This window comes from Physella acuta, unplaced genomic scaffold, assembly GCF_028476545.2.
Source record: "Physella acuta isolate Inbredline_101_S28 unplaced genomic scaffold, ASM2847654v3 ptg000750l, whole genome shotgun sequence".
Lineage (NCBI taxonomy): Eukaryota > Metazoa > Mollusca > Gastropoda > Physidae > Physella > Physella acuta.
Genome location: NW_026732268.1, coordinates 528,269 through 547,029, shown reverse-complemented (window position 1 = coordinate 547,029; position 18,761 = coordinate 528,269). Strand labels below are relative to the sequence as shown.

Genomic DNA, 18,761 nt, shown 5'->3' with positions numbered 1-18,761 from the left:
TTTTTAATACAACACCCAACTCAACACTTTAATACAACACCCAACTCAACACTTCTATACAACACCCAACTCAACACTTCTATACAACAACCAACTAAACACTTTAATACAACACCCAACTCAACACTTCTATACAACACCCAACTCAACACTTCTATACAACACCCAACTCAACACTTCAATACAACACCCAACTCAACACTTCAATACAACACCCAACTCAACACTTCTAAACAACACCCAACTCAACACTTCTATACAACACCCAACTCAACACTTCAATACAACAACCAACTCAACACTTCTATACAACACCCAACTCAACACTTCTATACAACACCCAACTCAACACTTCAATACAACACCCAACTCAACACTTTAACACAACAACCAACTCAACACTTCAATACAACACCCAACTCAACACTTCAATACAACACCAACTCAACACTTCAATACAACACCCAACTAAACACTTTAATACAACAACCAACTCAACACTTCTATACAACACCCTACTCAACACTTCAATACAACACCTAACTCAACACTTCAATACAACACCCAACTCAACACTTTAATACAACACCCAACTCAACACTTCTATACCTAACCCAACTCAACACTTCTATACAACAACCAACTCAACACTTCTATACAACACCCAACTCAACACTTCTATACAACACCCAACTCAACACTTCAATACCTAACCCAACTCAACACTTCAATACAACACCCAACTCAACACTTCTATACCTAACCCAACTCAACACTTCTATACAACAACCAACTCAACACTTCTATACAACACCCAACTCAACACTTCTATACAACAACCAACTCAACACTTTAATACAACACCCTACTCAACACTTCTATACAACACCCAACTCAACACTTCAATACAACACCCAACTCAACACTTTAATACAACACCCAACTCAACACTTCAATACAACACCCAACTCAACACTTCTATACCTAACCCAACTCAACACTTCAATACAACACCCAACTCAACACTTCTATACCTAACCCAACTCAACACTTCTATACAACAACCAACTCAACACTTCTATACAACAACCATCTCAACACTTCTATACAACACCCAACTCAACACTTCTATACCTAACCCAACTCAACACTTCAATACAACACCCAACTCAACACTTCTATACCTAACCCAACTCAACACTTCTATACAACACCTAACTCAACACTTCAATACAACACCCAACTCAACACTTCAATACAACACCCAACTCAACACTTCTATACAACACCCAACTCAACACTTTAATACAACACCCAACTCAACACTTCTATACAACACCCAACTCAACACTTCAATACAACAACCAACTCAACACTTCAATACAACACCCAACTCAACACTTCTATACAACACCCAACTCAACACTTCAATACAACAACCAACTCAACACTTCTATACCAAACCCAACTCGACAAGAGATCTGTGATGTAGGTAGCACAATGATGTGGGTACACAATGATGTGGGTAGCACAATGATGTGTGATGTGGGTAGCACAATGATGTGTGATGTGGGTAGCACAATGATGTGTGATGTTGGTAGCACAATGATGTGTGATGTAGGTGGCACAATGATGTGTGATGTGGGTAACACAATGATGTGTGATGTGGGTAGCACAATGATGTGTGATGTGGGTAGCACAATGATGTGTGATGTGGGTAGCACAATGATGTGTGATGTGGGTAGCACTATGATGTGTGATGTGGGTAGCACAATGATGTGTGATGTGGGTAGCACAATGATGTGTGATGTGGGTAGCACTATGATCTGTGATGTGGGTAGCACAATGATGTGTGATATGGGTAGCACAATGATGTGTGATGTGGGTAACAATGATGTGTGATGTGGGTAGCACTATGATCTGTGATGTGGGTAGCACAATGATGTGTGATGTGGGTAGCACAATGACGTGTGATGTGGGTAGCACAATGATGTGTGATGTGGGTAGCACTATGATGTGTGATGTATGTAGCACAATGATGTGTGATGTGGGTAGCACAATGATGTGTGATGTGGGTAGCACAATGATGTGTGATGTGGGTAGCACAATGATGTGTGATGTGGGTAGCACAATGATGTGTGATGTGGGTAGCACAATGATGTGTGATGTGGGTAGCACAATGATGTGTGATGTGGAAAGCACAATGATGTGTGATGTGGGTAGCACAATGATGTGTGATGTGGGTAGCACAATGATGTGTGATGTGGGTAGCACAATGATGTGTGATGTAGTTTGACCTTGAGCTGTTGACTGCTCTCTACAGCTGGTTGGATGTCTATCATGCCAGGGTCTCCAGGTGACCAGTGCCGGCTGAGTACGACGGACAGGACAGCTGCAGCCACTACCTGTGTCATGACAGTTGGATAATCCATTGGATTAAAAGTATGAATAAGCTTCCACAATCAGAATATATTGAAGTAAAGTTATGTACCTTTAAAGGTTCCACAATCAATATAGATGCAAAGAGACTGTAGGCAAGGGAAACAATCCACTTGAGTGCAATGGCCTGTCCAAATTTGTAGCCGTACCAAAGTATCAAGATAATGGAGAGTAGGCACAACTTGAAGCAGATGGCATAAGACACATAGACACACCATGGGGGCAAGCTCAAAGATGAGTTTTTCTCTCCTTTAATGGCATTTACACCTACAAAAACAAACGACCTTCTCCAATCATTTCAACAACTGTACCATCATTTAATACTAAACATTCCATAAACAAAAGATTCCATGAACTAAACAAACAGCACTGACCCCCGCTTGTTTTAGAAGAGAAAGACACAAGGCTCCGTCTTTTTGCTGTTGGCCAGTGACCAGCACTTGCGTCACATGATCCACAATTTTCCTTAGCTCTGCTGTCAATAGGAGGGTTGGGAGGGTCAGTACATCAAAGAGAACACACTGCACACTCCAATAATAAAAACTACACACATTGTCATAGCGTAGATAGATAGCAATAAGACTAGAATGGTAGAGATAAATAAGGACAGTGTAAACTTGAGTTGGTATTGATTTTAGACAATTTGGATATAAAATATGTGCACGTGTTTAATAAAAAATTGTAGCTATGTGGTCAGTGTAGCTATGTGGTCAGTGTAGCTATGTGGTCAGTGTAGCTATGTGGTCAGTGGTCAGTGTAGCTATGTGGTCAGTGTAGCTATGTGGTCAGTGTAGCTATGTGGTCAGTGGTCAGTGTAGCTATGGGGTCAGTGTAGCTATGTGGTCAGTGTAGCTATGTGGTCAGTGTAGCTATGTGGTCAGTGGTCAGTGTAGCTATGTGGTCAGTGTAGCTATGTGGTCAGTGTAGCTATGGGGTCAGTGTAGCTATGTGGTCAGTGTAGCTATGTGGTCAGTGTAGCTATGTGGTCAGTGGTCAGTGTAGCTATGTGGTCAGTGTAGCTATGTGGTCAGTGTAGCTATGTGGTCAGTGGTCAGTGTAGCTATGTGGTCAGTGTAGCTATGTGGTCAGTGTAGCTATGTGGTCAGTGTAGCTATGTGGTCAGTGTAGCTATGTGGTCAGTGTAGCTATGTGGTCAGTGTAGCTATGTGGTCAGTGTAGCTATGTGGTCAGTGGTCAGTGTAGCTATGTGGTCAGTGTAGCTATGTGGTCAGTGGTCAGTGTAGCTATGTGGTCAGTGTAGCTATGTGGTCAGTGGTCAGTGTAGCTATGTGGTCAGTGTAGCTATGTGGTCAGTGTAGCTATGTGGTCAGTGTAGCTATGTGGTCAGTGTAGCTATGTGGTCAGTGTAGCTATGTGGTCAGTGGTCAGTGTAGCTATGTGGTCAGTGTAGCTATGTGGTCAGTGTAGCTATGTGGTCAGTGGTCAGTGTAGCTATGTGGTCAGTGTAGCTATGTGGTCAGTGTAGCTATGTGATCAGTGAAGCTATGTGGTCAGTGGTCAGTGTAGCTATGTGGTCAGTGGTCAGTGTGGCTATGTGGTCAGTGTGGCTATGTGGTCAGTGTAGCTATGTGGTCAGTGGTCAGTGTAGCTATGTGGTCAGTGTAGCTATGTGGTCAGTGTAGCTATGTGGTCAGTGTAGCTATGTGGTCAGTGGTCAGTGTAGCTATGTGGTCAGTGTAGCTATGTGGTCAGTGTAGCTATGTGGTCAGTGTAGCTATGTGATCAGTGAAGCTATGTGGTCAGTGTAGCTATGTGGTCAGTGTAGCTATGTGGTCAGTGTAGCTATGTGGTCAGTGGTCAGTGTAGCTATGTGGTCAGTGTAGCTATGTGGTCAGTGTAGCTATGTGGTCAGTGTAGCTATGTGGTCAGTGTAGCTATGTGATCAGTGAAGCTATGTGGTCAGTGGTCAGTGTAGCTATGTGGTCAGTGGTCAGTGTGGCTATGTGGTCAGTGTGGCTATGTGGTCAGTGTAGCTATATGGTCAGTGTAGCTATGTGGTCAGTGTAGCTATGTGGTCAGTGTAGCTATGTGGTCAGTGTTCAGTGTAGCTATGTGGTCAGTGGTCAGTGTAGCTATGTGGTCAGTGGTCAGTGTAGCTATGTGGTCAGTGTAGCTATGTGGTCAGTGGTCAGTGTAGCTATGTGGTCAGTGGTCAGTGTAGCTATGTGGTCAGTGTAGCTATGTGGTCAGTGTAGCTATGTGGTCAGTGGTCAGTGTAGCTATGTGGTCAGTGTAGCTATGTGGTCAGTGTAGCTATGTGGTCAGTGTAGCTATGTGGTCAGTGGTCAGTGTAGCTATGTGGTCAGTGTAGCTATGTGGTCAGTGGTCAGTGTAGCTATGTGGTCAGTGTAGCTATGTGGTCAGTGTAGCTATGTGGTCAGTGTAGCTATGTGGTCAGTGTAGCTATGTGGTCAGTGTAGCTATGTGGTCAGTGTAGCTATGTGGTCAGTGTAGCTATGTGGTCAGTGGTCAGTGTAGCTATGTGGTCAGTGTAGCTATGTGGTCAGTGGTCAGTGTAGCTATGTGGTCAGTGGTCAGTGTAGCTATGTGGTCAGTGGTCAGTGTAGCTATGTGGTCAGTGTAGCTATGTGGTCAGTGTAGCTATGTGGTCAGTGTAGCTATGTGATCAGTGTAGCTATGTGGTCAGTGTAGTTAGTAGGAAAAGGACGTGTTTTATTTTTCGTAGCGTAGATCTAGTGTTAGTAATTGATGATTAAAGTTAAGGTTATATTTCATGATCGGACTTGTTAGTGTAGTCAGAAATATGAGCGTTCCCGTCCTCATCACATGTCTATAGTTGGATAGTAATAGAAGTAGTTCATCGTATATAATGCACACATTTCCCCCACCACACACATCACACCAGCTTTATAAAACCTACAACCTACAACCTACAACCTATAGCCTACAACCTACAACCTACAGCCTACAACCTACAGCCTACAACCTACAGCCTACAACCTACAGACTACAACCTACAGCCTACAACCTACAGCCTACAGCCTACAACCTACAACCTACAGCCTACAGCCTACAACCTACAACCTACAGCCTACAACCTACAACCTACAACCTACAGCCTACAACCTACAGCCTACAACCTACAGACTACAACCTACAACCTACAACCTACAGCCTACAACCTACAACCTACAGACTAATAAAAAAAACCAAACCTCTCAGCTGCCTCTTCTGGCTGGCGGCAACTTGATGGCTCCAACCCTTCTGTGACCCAGTCGTCATCCGAGTCAAACAATTCATCCATTATACTTTTCACAGACCTAGTCATTAGAGTCAAACAATTCATCCATTATACTTTTCACAGACCTAGTCATTAGAGTCAAACAATTCATCCATTATACTTTTCACAGACCTAGTCATTAGAGTCAAACAATTCATCCATTATACTTTTTACAGACCTAGTCATTAGAGTCAAACAATTCATCCATTATACTTTTCACAGACCTAATCTAGTCAACGTTGAGGGTCAGAATGTAACAACCTATAAATCTCTTCTCTAAAAACTACAAAACAATTTCACGATGATTTTACAAGGATTTCACAACAATTTCACAATTATTTCACTACTAGCTAATTACTTGAAGCAAAGCAAATGATTTACTTGAAATCTTGTGAGGATTTCTTTTGTTTTCTTTCAGCTTTAGCAATGGCTGCATCCATCTCATCCAGTTTATCATCCAGGTCTTCAACTTCATCCACATCCTTTAAATTATAAAGGGAGCCGTACAAATCAGAAGGGGGACCCACAGACAACGGGGGGAGGTGGGGGGATGGGGACGGGGATGGGGACGGGGGGACGGGTGACACCCCCCCCCCCAAAAAAAAAAATACTATCAACCCTACATAGTGGTCTGTGTCAACAAGACAAATTGTCCTGTCATGTCATCTACTGAACCAACTGTGACATATGTCATGTTGTCATTTCACATGTCATCTACTGAACCGACTGTGACATATGTCATGTTGTCCTTTCACATGTCATCAACTGAACCAACTGTGATATATGTCATGTTGTCATTTCACATGTCATCTACTGAACCAACTGTGACATATGTCATGTTGTCCTTTCACATGTCATCTACTGAACCAACTGTGACATATGTCATGTTGTCATTTCACATGTCATCTACTGAACCAACTGTGACATGTCATGTTGTCATTTCACATGTCATCTACTGAACCAACTGTGACATATGTCATGTTGTCATTTCACATGTCATCTACTGAACCGACTGTGACATATGTCATGTTGTCATTTCACATGTCATCTACTGAACCAACTGTGACATATGTCATGTTGTCCTTTCACATGTCATCTACTGAACCAACTGTGACGTATGTCATGTTGTCCTTTCACATGTCATCTACTGAACCAACTGTGACATATGTCATGTTGTCCTTTCACATGTCATCTACTGAACCATTTTGTCCTTTCACATGACATCTACTGTAAAAAATTATTGTCATGAGCCCACAGCTCCTGACACTAGTCCTATCAATGTCAACCTCAGCATCAGCCACTAGACTGGACTGGTCACATGACACAGTTATAAAACCAAGGACGTTACTTTCTGCTGCTCTTGGCCTAGCTCTGTGTTGCTCTTGTCTTCACTACGTTTTCCTCTTTTGACTGTGGCGTGGGTTCTCTTGAGACTGGTTGGTAACTGGAATAAACCAATCAGTGACACATATGAATAAGATTGTTTAGCTTTTAGATGTACATACATCTCTTCAGTTGACTAATCAGATTATGTACTCTACATTGCAATCAAAGCCTTCTTATAAAGAATGGTCATGAGGCTTGATACCTAGTCTAACAAATACAAATATTTTCCAAGAGTAGATGTGGCCATGTAGTTACACGTTTTTTTAAACCAATTTTTAAATGTATGGCTTGTTTTGTTAATTTGTTAGTTTTGTTATGTCCATTTGATTATGTTTAGTCATTGTCATGGTACCAACTTAAAAAAAATAATATATTAAAAAAAAAATTACTGGAATGGAGTCAGTGGTGCTCTCCCTTTCCCCTAATTCCACAATAGGTGGGATGTAGGAGGGCGCTCCTGTAGAGAGGTCACAGAGTGCATCAATAGGTGGGATGCTCCTGTAGGAGGGCGCTCCTGTAGAGAGGTCACAGAGTGCATCAATTTCCATGCTGCGGGCTGTGCTTGGTCTGCGAGCATCTCGTAACATTGAGTCCTGGGAAAAAACTGATGCTTTGTAATTCTTCTACGCTACATAGAGGTCAATGTAGGCACAAAGTTAATGTCAAAGGTCAACACCCAAAGCCCATACTTCCTCACCCCCTGACTACCCCCAGTACCAAGAGCCTTCAAACTTGGCACCTCATTCCTTATGAGGGCTACAATAAAAGTTTTTTGGCCACAATAAAAAAGTTTTTGGCCACAATAAAAAAGTTTTTTGGCCACAATAAAAAAAGTTTTTGGCCACAATAAAGTTTTTTGGCCACAATAAAAAAAGTTTTTTGGCCACAATAAAAAAAGTTTTTTGGCCACAATAAAGTTTTTTGGCCACAATAAAAAAGTTTTTTGGCCACAACAAAAAAGTTTTTTGGCCACAATAAAGTTTTTTGGCCACAATAAAAAAGTTTTTTGGCCACAATAAAAAAAGTTTTCCACAATAAAAAAGTTTTCCACAATAAAATTTTTTTTTTTGCGTTTCTATGTTCTAAGAATAAATTGCTTTTAGTTTTTGAGTGGCTAATTAAGACATGATTTCTGTTCCAGTAAAACTTTTTAATGATGCCATGTTCTAATTAGATGGGGAATGCTGTGCACAATGTTATATTTAGATGTGGAATGATTTAAACAACAATGTGTCTTCCAGACTTTTTTCTCCCAGGGGGGGGGGGGCACTTAAAATTTTTGGAAAGGGGGAGGGGTGCGGTAGACTGGAAGAAACACTGATACCCAATTTTCCCAACTATGGCATTCTGAATTTAGAAAACGTTCTATTAATTGTTACATGATTTAGTTTTTCACTTAATAAAAGTAAAATGGCTATTAAGATTAAGAATTATTACTTTTTAAAAGCTTACTAAAAATAAACATGGGGTTTAAAAAGTCAATTATTTTGTAAATTCCAATCACTGTTAAAAGGCCCCTACATGTCTGCCCTGTGTGCATGCACGCTTGGGTGTGTTTGTGTTTGTGTGTGTGTGCGTGTGTGTGTGTTGATAGTAGGGGAGACAGGCTGAGAGACAGACAGGTTATGTAATTAGGTCAAATAATTAGGTCAAATATTCCTTATTCTTTTTTTTTTTACTCTTTTTACTCTTTTTTTTTTTACTCTTTTTTTTAATTGGACGTTCCACACCATCCTAAGCAAGAAAAACTAAGTTTTACAACTTTGTCGTAGGCTATGTGTTTGTGTGTCTGTTTGTTTGTCTGTGAACACTTGTGTAACTTGAGTACATTTTCAGTTAAGTTGTAGAAATTTCATCTATCATCATTACACAAAATGTTTGGTACTTATTCTCCTTCCAGTTTTTCTTAACTCAAGTACCATTTAAGTAAGGACAACAAAAATGTTTTGTTCTTTCCTAATAGGACAGCTTGGACAAATGATGACCTACCTTGCACCTAGACCTACCAGGACAGCTTGGACAAATGACCTACCTTGCACCTAGACCCAATAGGACAGCTTGGACAAATGACCTACCTTGCACCTTGACCTTTTGAACAAACAGGACAGCAGCACAAGAACTGGCACCACACTGAGCGTGGATACAAAAGCGATGACAATTTCCTCCCAGCCAAACGAGCTCCAGGTTATGTCCCCTGTGAGTTCAGTGCCAGACTTGAAGGCGCCGTACCAGACAGCGTTGATGCCCATGTACAAGTAGACAGAGGTCAGACAGCAGGTCAGTCGCTGGACGCGGGTGAACCTGCTGTGGTCTGGTCCACTTGTCAGTGACAGCCAAGTATGGCTGTCAGCTAGCAACCCAGATATGATTGTACTCCATTTTTTTTCTAACTCTCTCACTTCAAGCTCACCTAGTTAGAGACAAAGTATTTCATGAGTGCTTCATGTGGTGAACAAGTGTTCAAGTGGTGAACAAGTGTGTGGTTCATGTGGTGAACATGTGTGTGGTTCATGTGGTGAACATGTGTGTGGTTCATGTGGTGAACAAGTGTGTGGTTCATGTGGTGAACAAGTGTGTGGTTCATGTGGTGAACAAGTGTGTGGTTCATGTGGTGAACAACTGTTCGTGTGGTTCATGTGGTGAACAAGTGAGTGGTTCATGTGGTGAACAACTGTTCGTGTGGTTCATGTGGTGAACAAGTGAGTGGTTCATGTGGTGAACAAGTGTGTGGTTCATGTGGTGAACAAGTGTGTGGTTCATGTGGTGAACAAGTGTGTGGTTCATGTGGTGAACAAGTGTGTGGTTTATGTGGTGAACAAGTGTGTGGTTCATGTGGTGAGCAAGTGTGTGGTTCATGTGGTGAACAAGTGTTCATGTGGTGAACAAGTGTGTGGTTCATGTGGTGAACAAGTGTGTGATTCATGTGGTGAGCAAGTGTGTGGTTTATGTGGTGAACAAGTGTGTGGTTCATGTGGTGAACAAGTGTGTGGTTTATGTGGTTAACATGTGTGTGGTTCATGTGGTGAGCAAGTGTGTGGTTCATGTGGTGAACAAGTGTGTGGTTCATGTGGTGAACAAGTGTGTGGTTCATGTGGTGAACACGTGTTCATGTGGTGAACATGTGTGTGGTTCATGTGGTGAACAAGTGTGTGGTTCATGTGGTGAACAAGTGTGTGGTTCATGTGGTGAACAAGTGTTCATGTGGTGAACACGTGTTCATGTGGTGAACAAGTGTGTGGTTCATGTGGTGAACATGTGTGTGGTTCATGTGGTGAACAAGTGTGTGGTTCATGTGGTGAACATGTGTGTGGTTCATGTGGTGAACAAGTGTGTGGTTCATGTGGTGAACAAGTGTGTGGTTCATGTGGTGAACATGTGTGTGGTTCATGTGGTGAACAAGTGTTCATGTGGTGAACAAGTGTGTGGTTCATGTGGTGAACATGTGTGTGGTTCATGTGGTGAACAACTGTTCGTGTGGTTCATGTGGTGAACAAGTGTGTGATTCATGTGGTGAGCAAGTGTGTGGTTCATGTGGTGAACATGTGTGTGGTTCATGTGGTGAACAAGTGTGTGGTTTATGTGGTTAACATGTGTGTGGTTCATGTGGTGAACAAGTGTGTGGTTCATGTGGTGAACATGTGTGTGGTTCATGTGGTGAACATGTGTGTGGTTCATGTGGTGAACATGTGTGTGGTTCATGTGGTGAACAAGTGTGTGGTTCATGTGGTGAACAAGTGTGTGGTTCATGTGGTGAACATGTGTGTGGTTCATGTGGTGAACAAGTGTTCATGTGGTGAACAAGTGTGTGGTTCATGTGGTGAACATGTGTGTGGTTCATGTGGTGAACAACTGTTTGTGTGGTTCATGTGGTGAACAAGTGTGTGATTCATGTGGTGAGCAAGTGTGTGGTTCATGTGGTGAACATGTTTGTGGTTCATGTGGTGAACAAGTGTGTGGTTTATGTGGTTAACATGTGTGTGGTTCATGTGGTGAGCAAGTGTGTGGTTCATGTGGTGAACAAGTTTGTGGTTCATGTGGTGAGCAAGTGTGTGGTTCATGTGATGAACAAGTGTTCATGTGGTGAACAAGTGTGTGGTTCATGTGGTGAACAAGTGTGTGGTTCATGTGGTGAACAAGTGTGTGGTTCATGTGGTGAACAAGTGTGTGGTTCATGTGGTGAACAAGTGTGTGGTTCATGTGGTGAACAACTGTTCATGTGGTGAACAAGTGTGTGGTTCATGTGGTGAGCAAGTGTGTGGTTCATGTGGTGAACAAGTGTGTGGTTCATGTGATGAACAAGTGTTCATGTGGTGAACAAGTGTGTGGTTCATGTGGTGAACAAGTGTGTGGTTCATGTGGTGAACATGTGTGTGGTTCATGTGGTGAACAAGTGTTCATGTGGTGAACATGTGTGTGGTTCATGTGGTGAACAAGTGTGTGGTTCATGTGGTGAACAAGTGTGTGGTTCATGTGGTGAACAAGTGTGTGGTTCATGTGGTGAACAAGTGTTCATGTGGTGAACAAGTGTGTGGTTCATGTGGTGAACATGTGTGTGGTTCATGTGGTGAACAACTGTTCGTGTGGTTCATGTGGTGAACAAGTGTGTGATTCATGTGGTGAACAAGTGTGTGGTTCATGTGGTGAACAAGTGTTCATGTGGTGAACAAGTGTGTGGTTCATGTGGTGAACAAGTGTGTGGTTCATGTGGTGAACAAGTGTGTGGTTCATGTGGTGAACATGTGTGTGGTTCATGTGGTGAACAAGTGTTCATGTGGTGAACATGTGTGTGGTTCATGTGGTGAACAAGTGTGTGGTTCATGTGGTGAACAAGTGTGTGGTTCATGTGGTGAACAAGTGTGTGGTTCATGTGGTGAACAAGTGTTCATGTGGTGAACAAGTGTGTGGTTCATGTGGTGAACATGTGTGTGGTTCATGTGGTGAACAACTGTTCGTGTGGTTCATGTGGTGAACAAGTGTGTGATTCATGTGGTGAACAAGTGTGTGGTTCATGTGGTGAACAAGTGTGTGGTTCATGTGGTGAACAAGTGTTCATGTGGTGAACAAGTGTGTGGTTCATGTGGTGAACATGTGTGTGGTTCATGTGGTGAACAACTGTTCGTGTGGTTCATGTGGTGAACAAGTGTGTGATTCATGTGGTGAACAAGTGTGTGGTTCATGTGGTGAACAAGTGTTCATGTGGTGAACAAGTGTGTGGTTCATGTGGTGAACATGTGTGTGGTTCATGTGGTGAACAACTGTTCGTGTGGTTCATGTGGTGAACAAGTATGTGATTCATGTGGTGAACATGTGTGTGGTTCATGTGGTGAACAAGTGTGTGGTTCATGTGGTGAACAAGTGTGTGGTTCATGTGGTGAACAAGTGTGTGGTTCATGTGGTGAACAAGTGTGTGGTTCATGTGGTGAACAAGTGCGTGGTTCATGTGGTGAACAAGTGTTCATGTGGTGAACAAGTGTGTGGTTCATGTGGTGAACAAGTGTGTGGTTCATGTGGTGAGCTATGATCTAAAGCCTACCTTGAGACAGTGCTGTGTGCTGGATGCTACCTTTGTCTAGAGAGAGCCATGTGTTGATGGTGAAGGTGGACCTGGACCTAGTCTGGAGGTCTTCAACCAGCACTTTAGACAGGTACCAAGAGGGACTTAACCCTGTGTTGTCATGCCAAATCAGAATTTTTTCTATGTCCCCTAGATCATCATCGTGTGCTATCAGAAAGGTGTCCCGACAATTGCGCTGAAATGCCCCTGGCTTAGTGATATGCCTTGCTTCACCTTTGCACTGGCTCCCATAAAGCTTGATGCCAACGTGGGCACTGGTTCCTAAATGGATATGAAATTAAATATATGACAATAGATCTTGTCTAACTAGTTCATTATTATAATTCACAACGAGTAATTATTAATACCTGTTTACCTGATCTTTACCTGCACCCAACTGTCTACCTGATCTTTACCTGCACCCAACTGTCTACCTGATCTTTACCTGCACCCAACTGTCTACCTGATCTTTACCTGCACCCAACTGTCTACCTGATCTTTACCTGCACCCAACTGTCTACCTGATCTTTACCTGCACCCAACTGTCTACCTGATCTTTACCTGCACCCAACTGTCTACCTGATCTTTACCTGCACCCAACTGTCTACCTGATCTTTACCTGCACCCAACTGTCTACCTGATCTTTACCTGCACCCAAGTGTCTTCCAGTCACTACTGTGACCTGATATTTAAAAGCTCCATCCCTGCCACACAACGGCATTTTAGAAATACGTTTCAGGTTTTGAATGTCAAAATGGCGACACAAAATGAAAGCGATGACGTAAAGAATAAACAAGATGGCAACAGCGATGAAGACGACAGGATTTGTAGCCAAGTCAAAGTTCTGAAGAGAGAGACAAAAATACATGAAGCAATGGCCACACCAAATGCAACTACCAATCTATTTCAGCCTATTTGACTATTTAAATGCTAGTTTTATTTTATTCTAGCATTCAAAAGAATAAAAATGCTAGTTTTTATTTTATTTTAGCATACATAAGAATTTAAATGCTAGTTTTATTTTATTTAAGCATACATGAGAATGTTAATACTAGTTTTATTTAAATCTGACTTACAGCAAAGTCAGCAAAATCTATATCAGCAAGAGAAACAATTCCAGCGCCACTGAATGAGGTCAGGTGGTTGCAGACGCAGGATGTGAGAGTGGCTGTAGACTCTTCTCTGGCCCTGCAGCCATCATGTGACCACTGCTGAGTGGAGCTGTTAAAATACTGGCAGAAGGAGAAGTAGACAGCCACAGAGAGCTGCACAGTGTGGTGCACATCAGCATTGGTAGCTACAGCCACAAGCTTGTCTGTGCCTCGCAGGTCACTGGTCAAACAACAAACTGATTGGTGGTGCATGTTATGGTCAGCAACAAACTGATTGGTGGTGTCTGTCATTGGTCAAACAACAAACTGATTGGTGGTGCCTGTCATTGGTCAAACAACAGATTGGTGGTGCTTGTCATTGGTCAAACAACAGATTGGTGGTGCCTGTCATTGGTCAAACAACAGATTGGTGGTGCCTGTCATTGGTCAAACAACAAACAGATTGGTGGTGCCTGTCATTGGTCAAACAACAAACAGATTGGTGGTGCCTGTCATTGGTTAAACAACAAACAGATTGGTGGTGCTTGTCATTGGTCAAACAACAAACTGATTGGTGGTGCCTGTCATTGGTTAAACAACAAACAGATTGGTGGTGCTTGTCATTGGTCAAACAACAGATTGGTGGTGCCTGTCATTGGTCAAACAACAAACAGATTGGTGGTGCCTGTCATTGGTCAAACAACAGATTGGTGGTGCTTGTCATTGGTCAAACAACAAACTGATTGGTGGTGCCTGTCATTGGTCAAACAACAGATTGGTGGTGCTTGTCATTGGTCAAACAACAGATTGGTGGTGCTTGTCATTGGTCAAACAACAGATTGGTGGTGCTTGTCATTGGTCAAACAACAAACTGATTGGTGGTGCTTGTCATTGGTCAAACAACAAACTGATTGGTGGTGCTTGTCGTTGGTCAAACAACAAACAGATTGGTGGTGCTTGTCATTGGTCAAACAACAGATTGGTGGTGCTTGTCATTGGTCAAACAACAGATTGGTGGTGCCTGTCATTGGTCAAACAACAAACTGATTGGTGGTGCTTGTCATTGGTCAAACAACAAACTGATTGGTGGTGCCTGTCATTGGTCAAACAACAAACTGATTGGTGGTGCTTGTCATTGGTCAAACAACAGATTGGTGGTGCCTGTCATTGGTCAAACTACAAACAGATTGGTGGTGCTTGTCATTGGTCAAACAACAAACTGATTGGTGGTGCCTGTCATTGGTCAAACAACAGATTGGTGGTGCTTGTCATTGGTCAAACAACAGATTGGTGGTGCTTGTCATTGGTCAAACAACAGATTGGTGGTGCCTGTCATTGGTCAAACAACAAACAGATTGGTGGTGCCTGTCATTGGTCAAACAACAGATTGGTGGTGCTTGTCATTGGTCAAACAACAAACAGATTGGTGGTGCTTGTCATTGGTCAAACAACAAACAGATTGGTGGTGCTTGTCATTGGTCAAACAACAAACAGATTGGTGGTGCTTGTCATTGGTCAAACAACAAACAGATTGGTGGTGCTTGTCATTGGTCAAACAACAAACTGATTGGTGGTGCCTGTCATTGGTCAAACAACAGATTGGTGGTGCTTGTCATTGGTCAAACAACAAACAGATTGGTGGTGCTTGTCATTGGTCAAACAACAAACAGATTGGTGGTGCTTGTCATTGGTCAAACAACAAACTGATTGGTGGTGCCTGTCATTGGTCAAACAACAGATTGGTGGTGCTTGTCATTGGTCAAACAACAGATTGGTGGTGCCTGTCATTGGTCAAACAACAGATTGGTGGTGCCTGTCATTGGTCAAACAACAAACTGATTGGTGGTGCTTGTCACTGGTCAAACAAACTGATTGGTGGTGCCTGTCATTGGTCAAACAACAGATTGGTGGTGCTTGTCATTGGTCAAACAACAAACTGATTGGTGGTGCTTGTCATTGGTCAAACAACAAACAGATTGGTGGTGCTTGTCATTGGTCAAACAACAAACTGATTGGTGGTGCCTGTCATTGGTCAAACAACAGATTGGTGGTGCCTGTCATTGGTCAAACAACAGATTGGTGGTGCTTGTCATTGGTCAAACAACAGATTGGTGGTGTCTGTCATTGGTCAAACAACAGATTGGTGGTGCTTGTCATTGGTCAAACAACAAACTGATTGGTGGTGCCTGTCATTGGTCAAACAACAGATTGGCGGTGCTTGTCATTGGTCAAACAACAAACAGATTGGTGGTGCTTGTCATTGGTCAAACAACAAACAGATTGGTGGTGCATGTCACTGGTCAAACAACAGATTGGTGGTGCATGTCACTGGTCAAACAACAAACTGATTGGTGGTGCATGTTATTGGTCAAACAACAAACTGATTGGTGGTGCCTGTCATTGGTCAAACTACAAACTGATTGGTGGTGCTTGTCATTGGTCAAACTACAAACTGATTGGTGGTGCCTGTCATTGGTTAAACAACAAACAGATTGGTGGTGCCTGTCATTGGTCAAACAACAGATTGGTGGTGCTTGTCATTGGTCAAACAACAAACAGATTGGTGGTGCCTGTCATTGGTCAAACAACAAACTGATTGGTGGTGCCTGTCATTGGTCAAACAACAGATTGGTGGTGCCTGTCATTGGTCAAACAACTGATTGGTGGTGTCTGTCATTGGTCAAACAACAGATTGGTGGTGCGTGTTATGGTCAGCAACAAACTGATTGGTGGTGCCTGTCATTGGTCAAACAACAGATTGGTGGTGTCTGTCATTGGTCAAACAACAGATTGGTGGTGTCTGTCATTGGTCAAACAACAGATTGGTGGTGCCTGTCATTGGTCAAACAACAAACTGATTGGTGGTGCCTGTCATTGGTCAAACAACAAACTGATTGGTGGTGCCTGTCATTGGTCAAACAACAAACTGATTGGTGGTGCCTGTCATTGGTCAAACAACAAACTGATTGGTGGTGCCTGTCATTGGTCAAACAACAAACTGATTGGTGGTGCCTGTCATTGGTCAAACAACAAACTGATTGGTGGTGCCTGTCATTGGTCAAACAACAAACTGATTGGTGGTGCTTGTCATTGGTCAAACAACAGATTGGTGGTGCCTGTCATTGGTCAAACAACAAACAGATTGGTGGTGCTTGTCATTGGTCAAACAACAAACAGATTGGTGGTGCTTGTCATTGGTCAAACAACAAACAGATTGGTGGTGCCTGTCATTGGTCAAACAACAAACTGATTGGTGGTGCTTGTCATTGGTCAAACAACAGATTGGTGGTGCTTGTCATTGGTCAAACAACAGATTGGTGGTGCCTGTCATTGGTCAAACAACAGATTGGTGGTGCCTGTCATGGTCAGGTCCATTAGTTACAAGCATACAGGTACTAACATATCTTTTTGAGACATAACAAAGTTATAAGCATACAGACAGTAAGACATGTTTTAGATGAAACAAAGTTATAAGCATACAGACAGTAAGACATGTTTTAGATGAAACAAAGTTATAAGCATACAGACAGTAAGACATGTTTTAGATGAAACAAAGTTATAAGCATACAGACAGTAAGACATGTTTTAGATGAAACAAAATTAGAACACATGGAATTGCTTTGTTCGGACAGAAAACATGTGGATCAGCTGTTTCATGTTATCAGAGGTATAACAAAATTTAATGTTTCATGTTATCAGAGGTATAAAGAAAAAGATGAAGAGAACAAAATTGACCTACTTGATGAAAAAAGAAAATTGGGTGTGGTCGACCCCTGGGGCCATTAGGTCTGTGCTCAGGTTGAGGAACTGGTGAAACCTGGTGGGGGAGGGGCTAAAGTTGACCCCCAGGTACACCAGCACATTCGTACCAATGTGTGTTGATATACCTGTCTTATTGGGTAGAAAATGGATCCTCAGCTGAAAGGACAAAGTTTCATCATTTCTTTTTCCAATAGTTTGTGTACCAACACAATAACTACAGAAACATTTAGTATATACATTAATAAGATAATAATAAGCAAACAAATGTTGTTTCAGTACAAAAACTCTACTGGTCTCAGGAAAACTACTGGTCTCAGGACAACAACTCTACTGGTGTCAGGACAACAACTCTACTGGTCTCAGGACAACAACTCTACTGGTGTCAGGACAACAACTCTACTGGTCTCAGGACAACAACTCTACTGGTCTCAGGACAACTCTACTGGTCTCAGGACAACAACTCTACTGATCTCAGGACAACTCTACTGGTCTCAGGACAACAACTCTACTGGTCTCAGGACAACTCTACTGGTCTCAGGACAACAACTCTACTGGTCTCAGGACAACTCTACTGGTCTCAGGACAACAACTCTACTGGTCTCAGGACAACTCTACTGGTCTCAGGACAACAACTCTACTGGTCTCAGGACAACTCTACTGGTCTCAGGACAACTCTACTGGTCTCAGGACAACAACTCTACTGGTCTCAGGACAACTCTACTGGTCTCAGGACAATTCTACTGGTCTCAGGACAACAACTCTACTGGTCTCAAGACAACTCTACTGGTCTCAGGACAACAACTCTACTGATCTCAGGACAACAGCTCTACTGGTCTCAAGACAACTCTACTGATCTCAGGACAACAACTCTACTGGTCTCAGGACAACTCTACTGGTCTCAGGACAACTCTACTGGTCTCAGGACAACTCTACTGATCTCAGGACAACAACTCTACTGGTCTCAGGACAACTCTACTGGTCTCAGGAAAACTCTACTGGTATCAGGACAACAACTCTACTGGTCTCAGGACAACTCTACTGGTCTCAAGACAACAACTCTACTGGTCTCAGGACAACTCTACTGGTCCCAGGACAACAACTCTACTGATCTCAGGAGAACTCTACTGGTCTCAGGACAACAACTCTACTGATCTCAGGACAACAACTCTACTGGTCTCAGGACAACAACTCTACTGGTCTCAGGACAACAACTCTACTGGTCTCAGGACAACAACTCTACTGGTCTCAGGACAACAACTCTACTGGT

General features: G+C 42.7%; 1 protein-coding gene across 1 annotated transcript in view; it reads right to left on the bottom strand.

Moving 5' to 3' along the window:
• Positions 1 to 18,761, bottom strand: part of LOC131950279 (polycystin-1) — a 74,336-nt gene that overhangs the window by 15,713 nt on the left and 39,862 nt on the right. Inside the window, exons 12-23 of the mRNA XM_059312360.1 lie at positions 17,472 to 17,650; positions 13,718 to 13,973; positions 13,290 to 13,485; positions 12,621 to 12,923; positions 9,163 to 9,497; positions 7,477 to 7,680; positions 7,050 to 7,145; positions 6,083 to 6,183; positions 5,637 to 5,741; positions 2,814 to 2,914; positions 2,492 to 2,706; positions 2,298 to 2,405 (exon numbers count right to left, since the gene is read on the bottom strand). Of these exons, the coding sequence (XP_059168343.1) occupies positions 2,298 to 2,405; positions 2,492 to 2,706; positions 2,814 to 2,914; positions 5,637 to 5,741; positions 6,083 to 6,183; positions 7,050 to 7,145; positions 7,477 to 7,680; positions 9,163 to 9,497; positions 12,621 to 12,923; positions 13,290 to 13,485; positions 13,718 to 13,973; positions 17,472 to 17,650 (2,199 nt within the window). The remainder of the gene's footprint in view (positions 1 to 2,297; positions 2,406 to 2,491; positions 2,707 to 2,813; positions 2,915 to 5,636; positions 5,742 to 6,082; positions 6,184 to 7,049; positions 7,146 to 7,476; positions 7,681 to 9,162; positions 9,498 to 12,620; positions 12,924 to 13,289; positions 13,486 to 13,717; positions 13,974 to 17,471; positions 17,651 to 18,761) is intronic.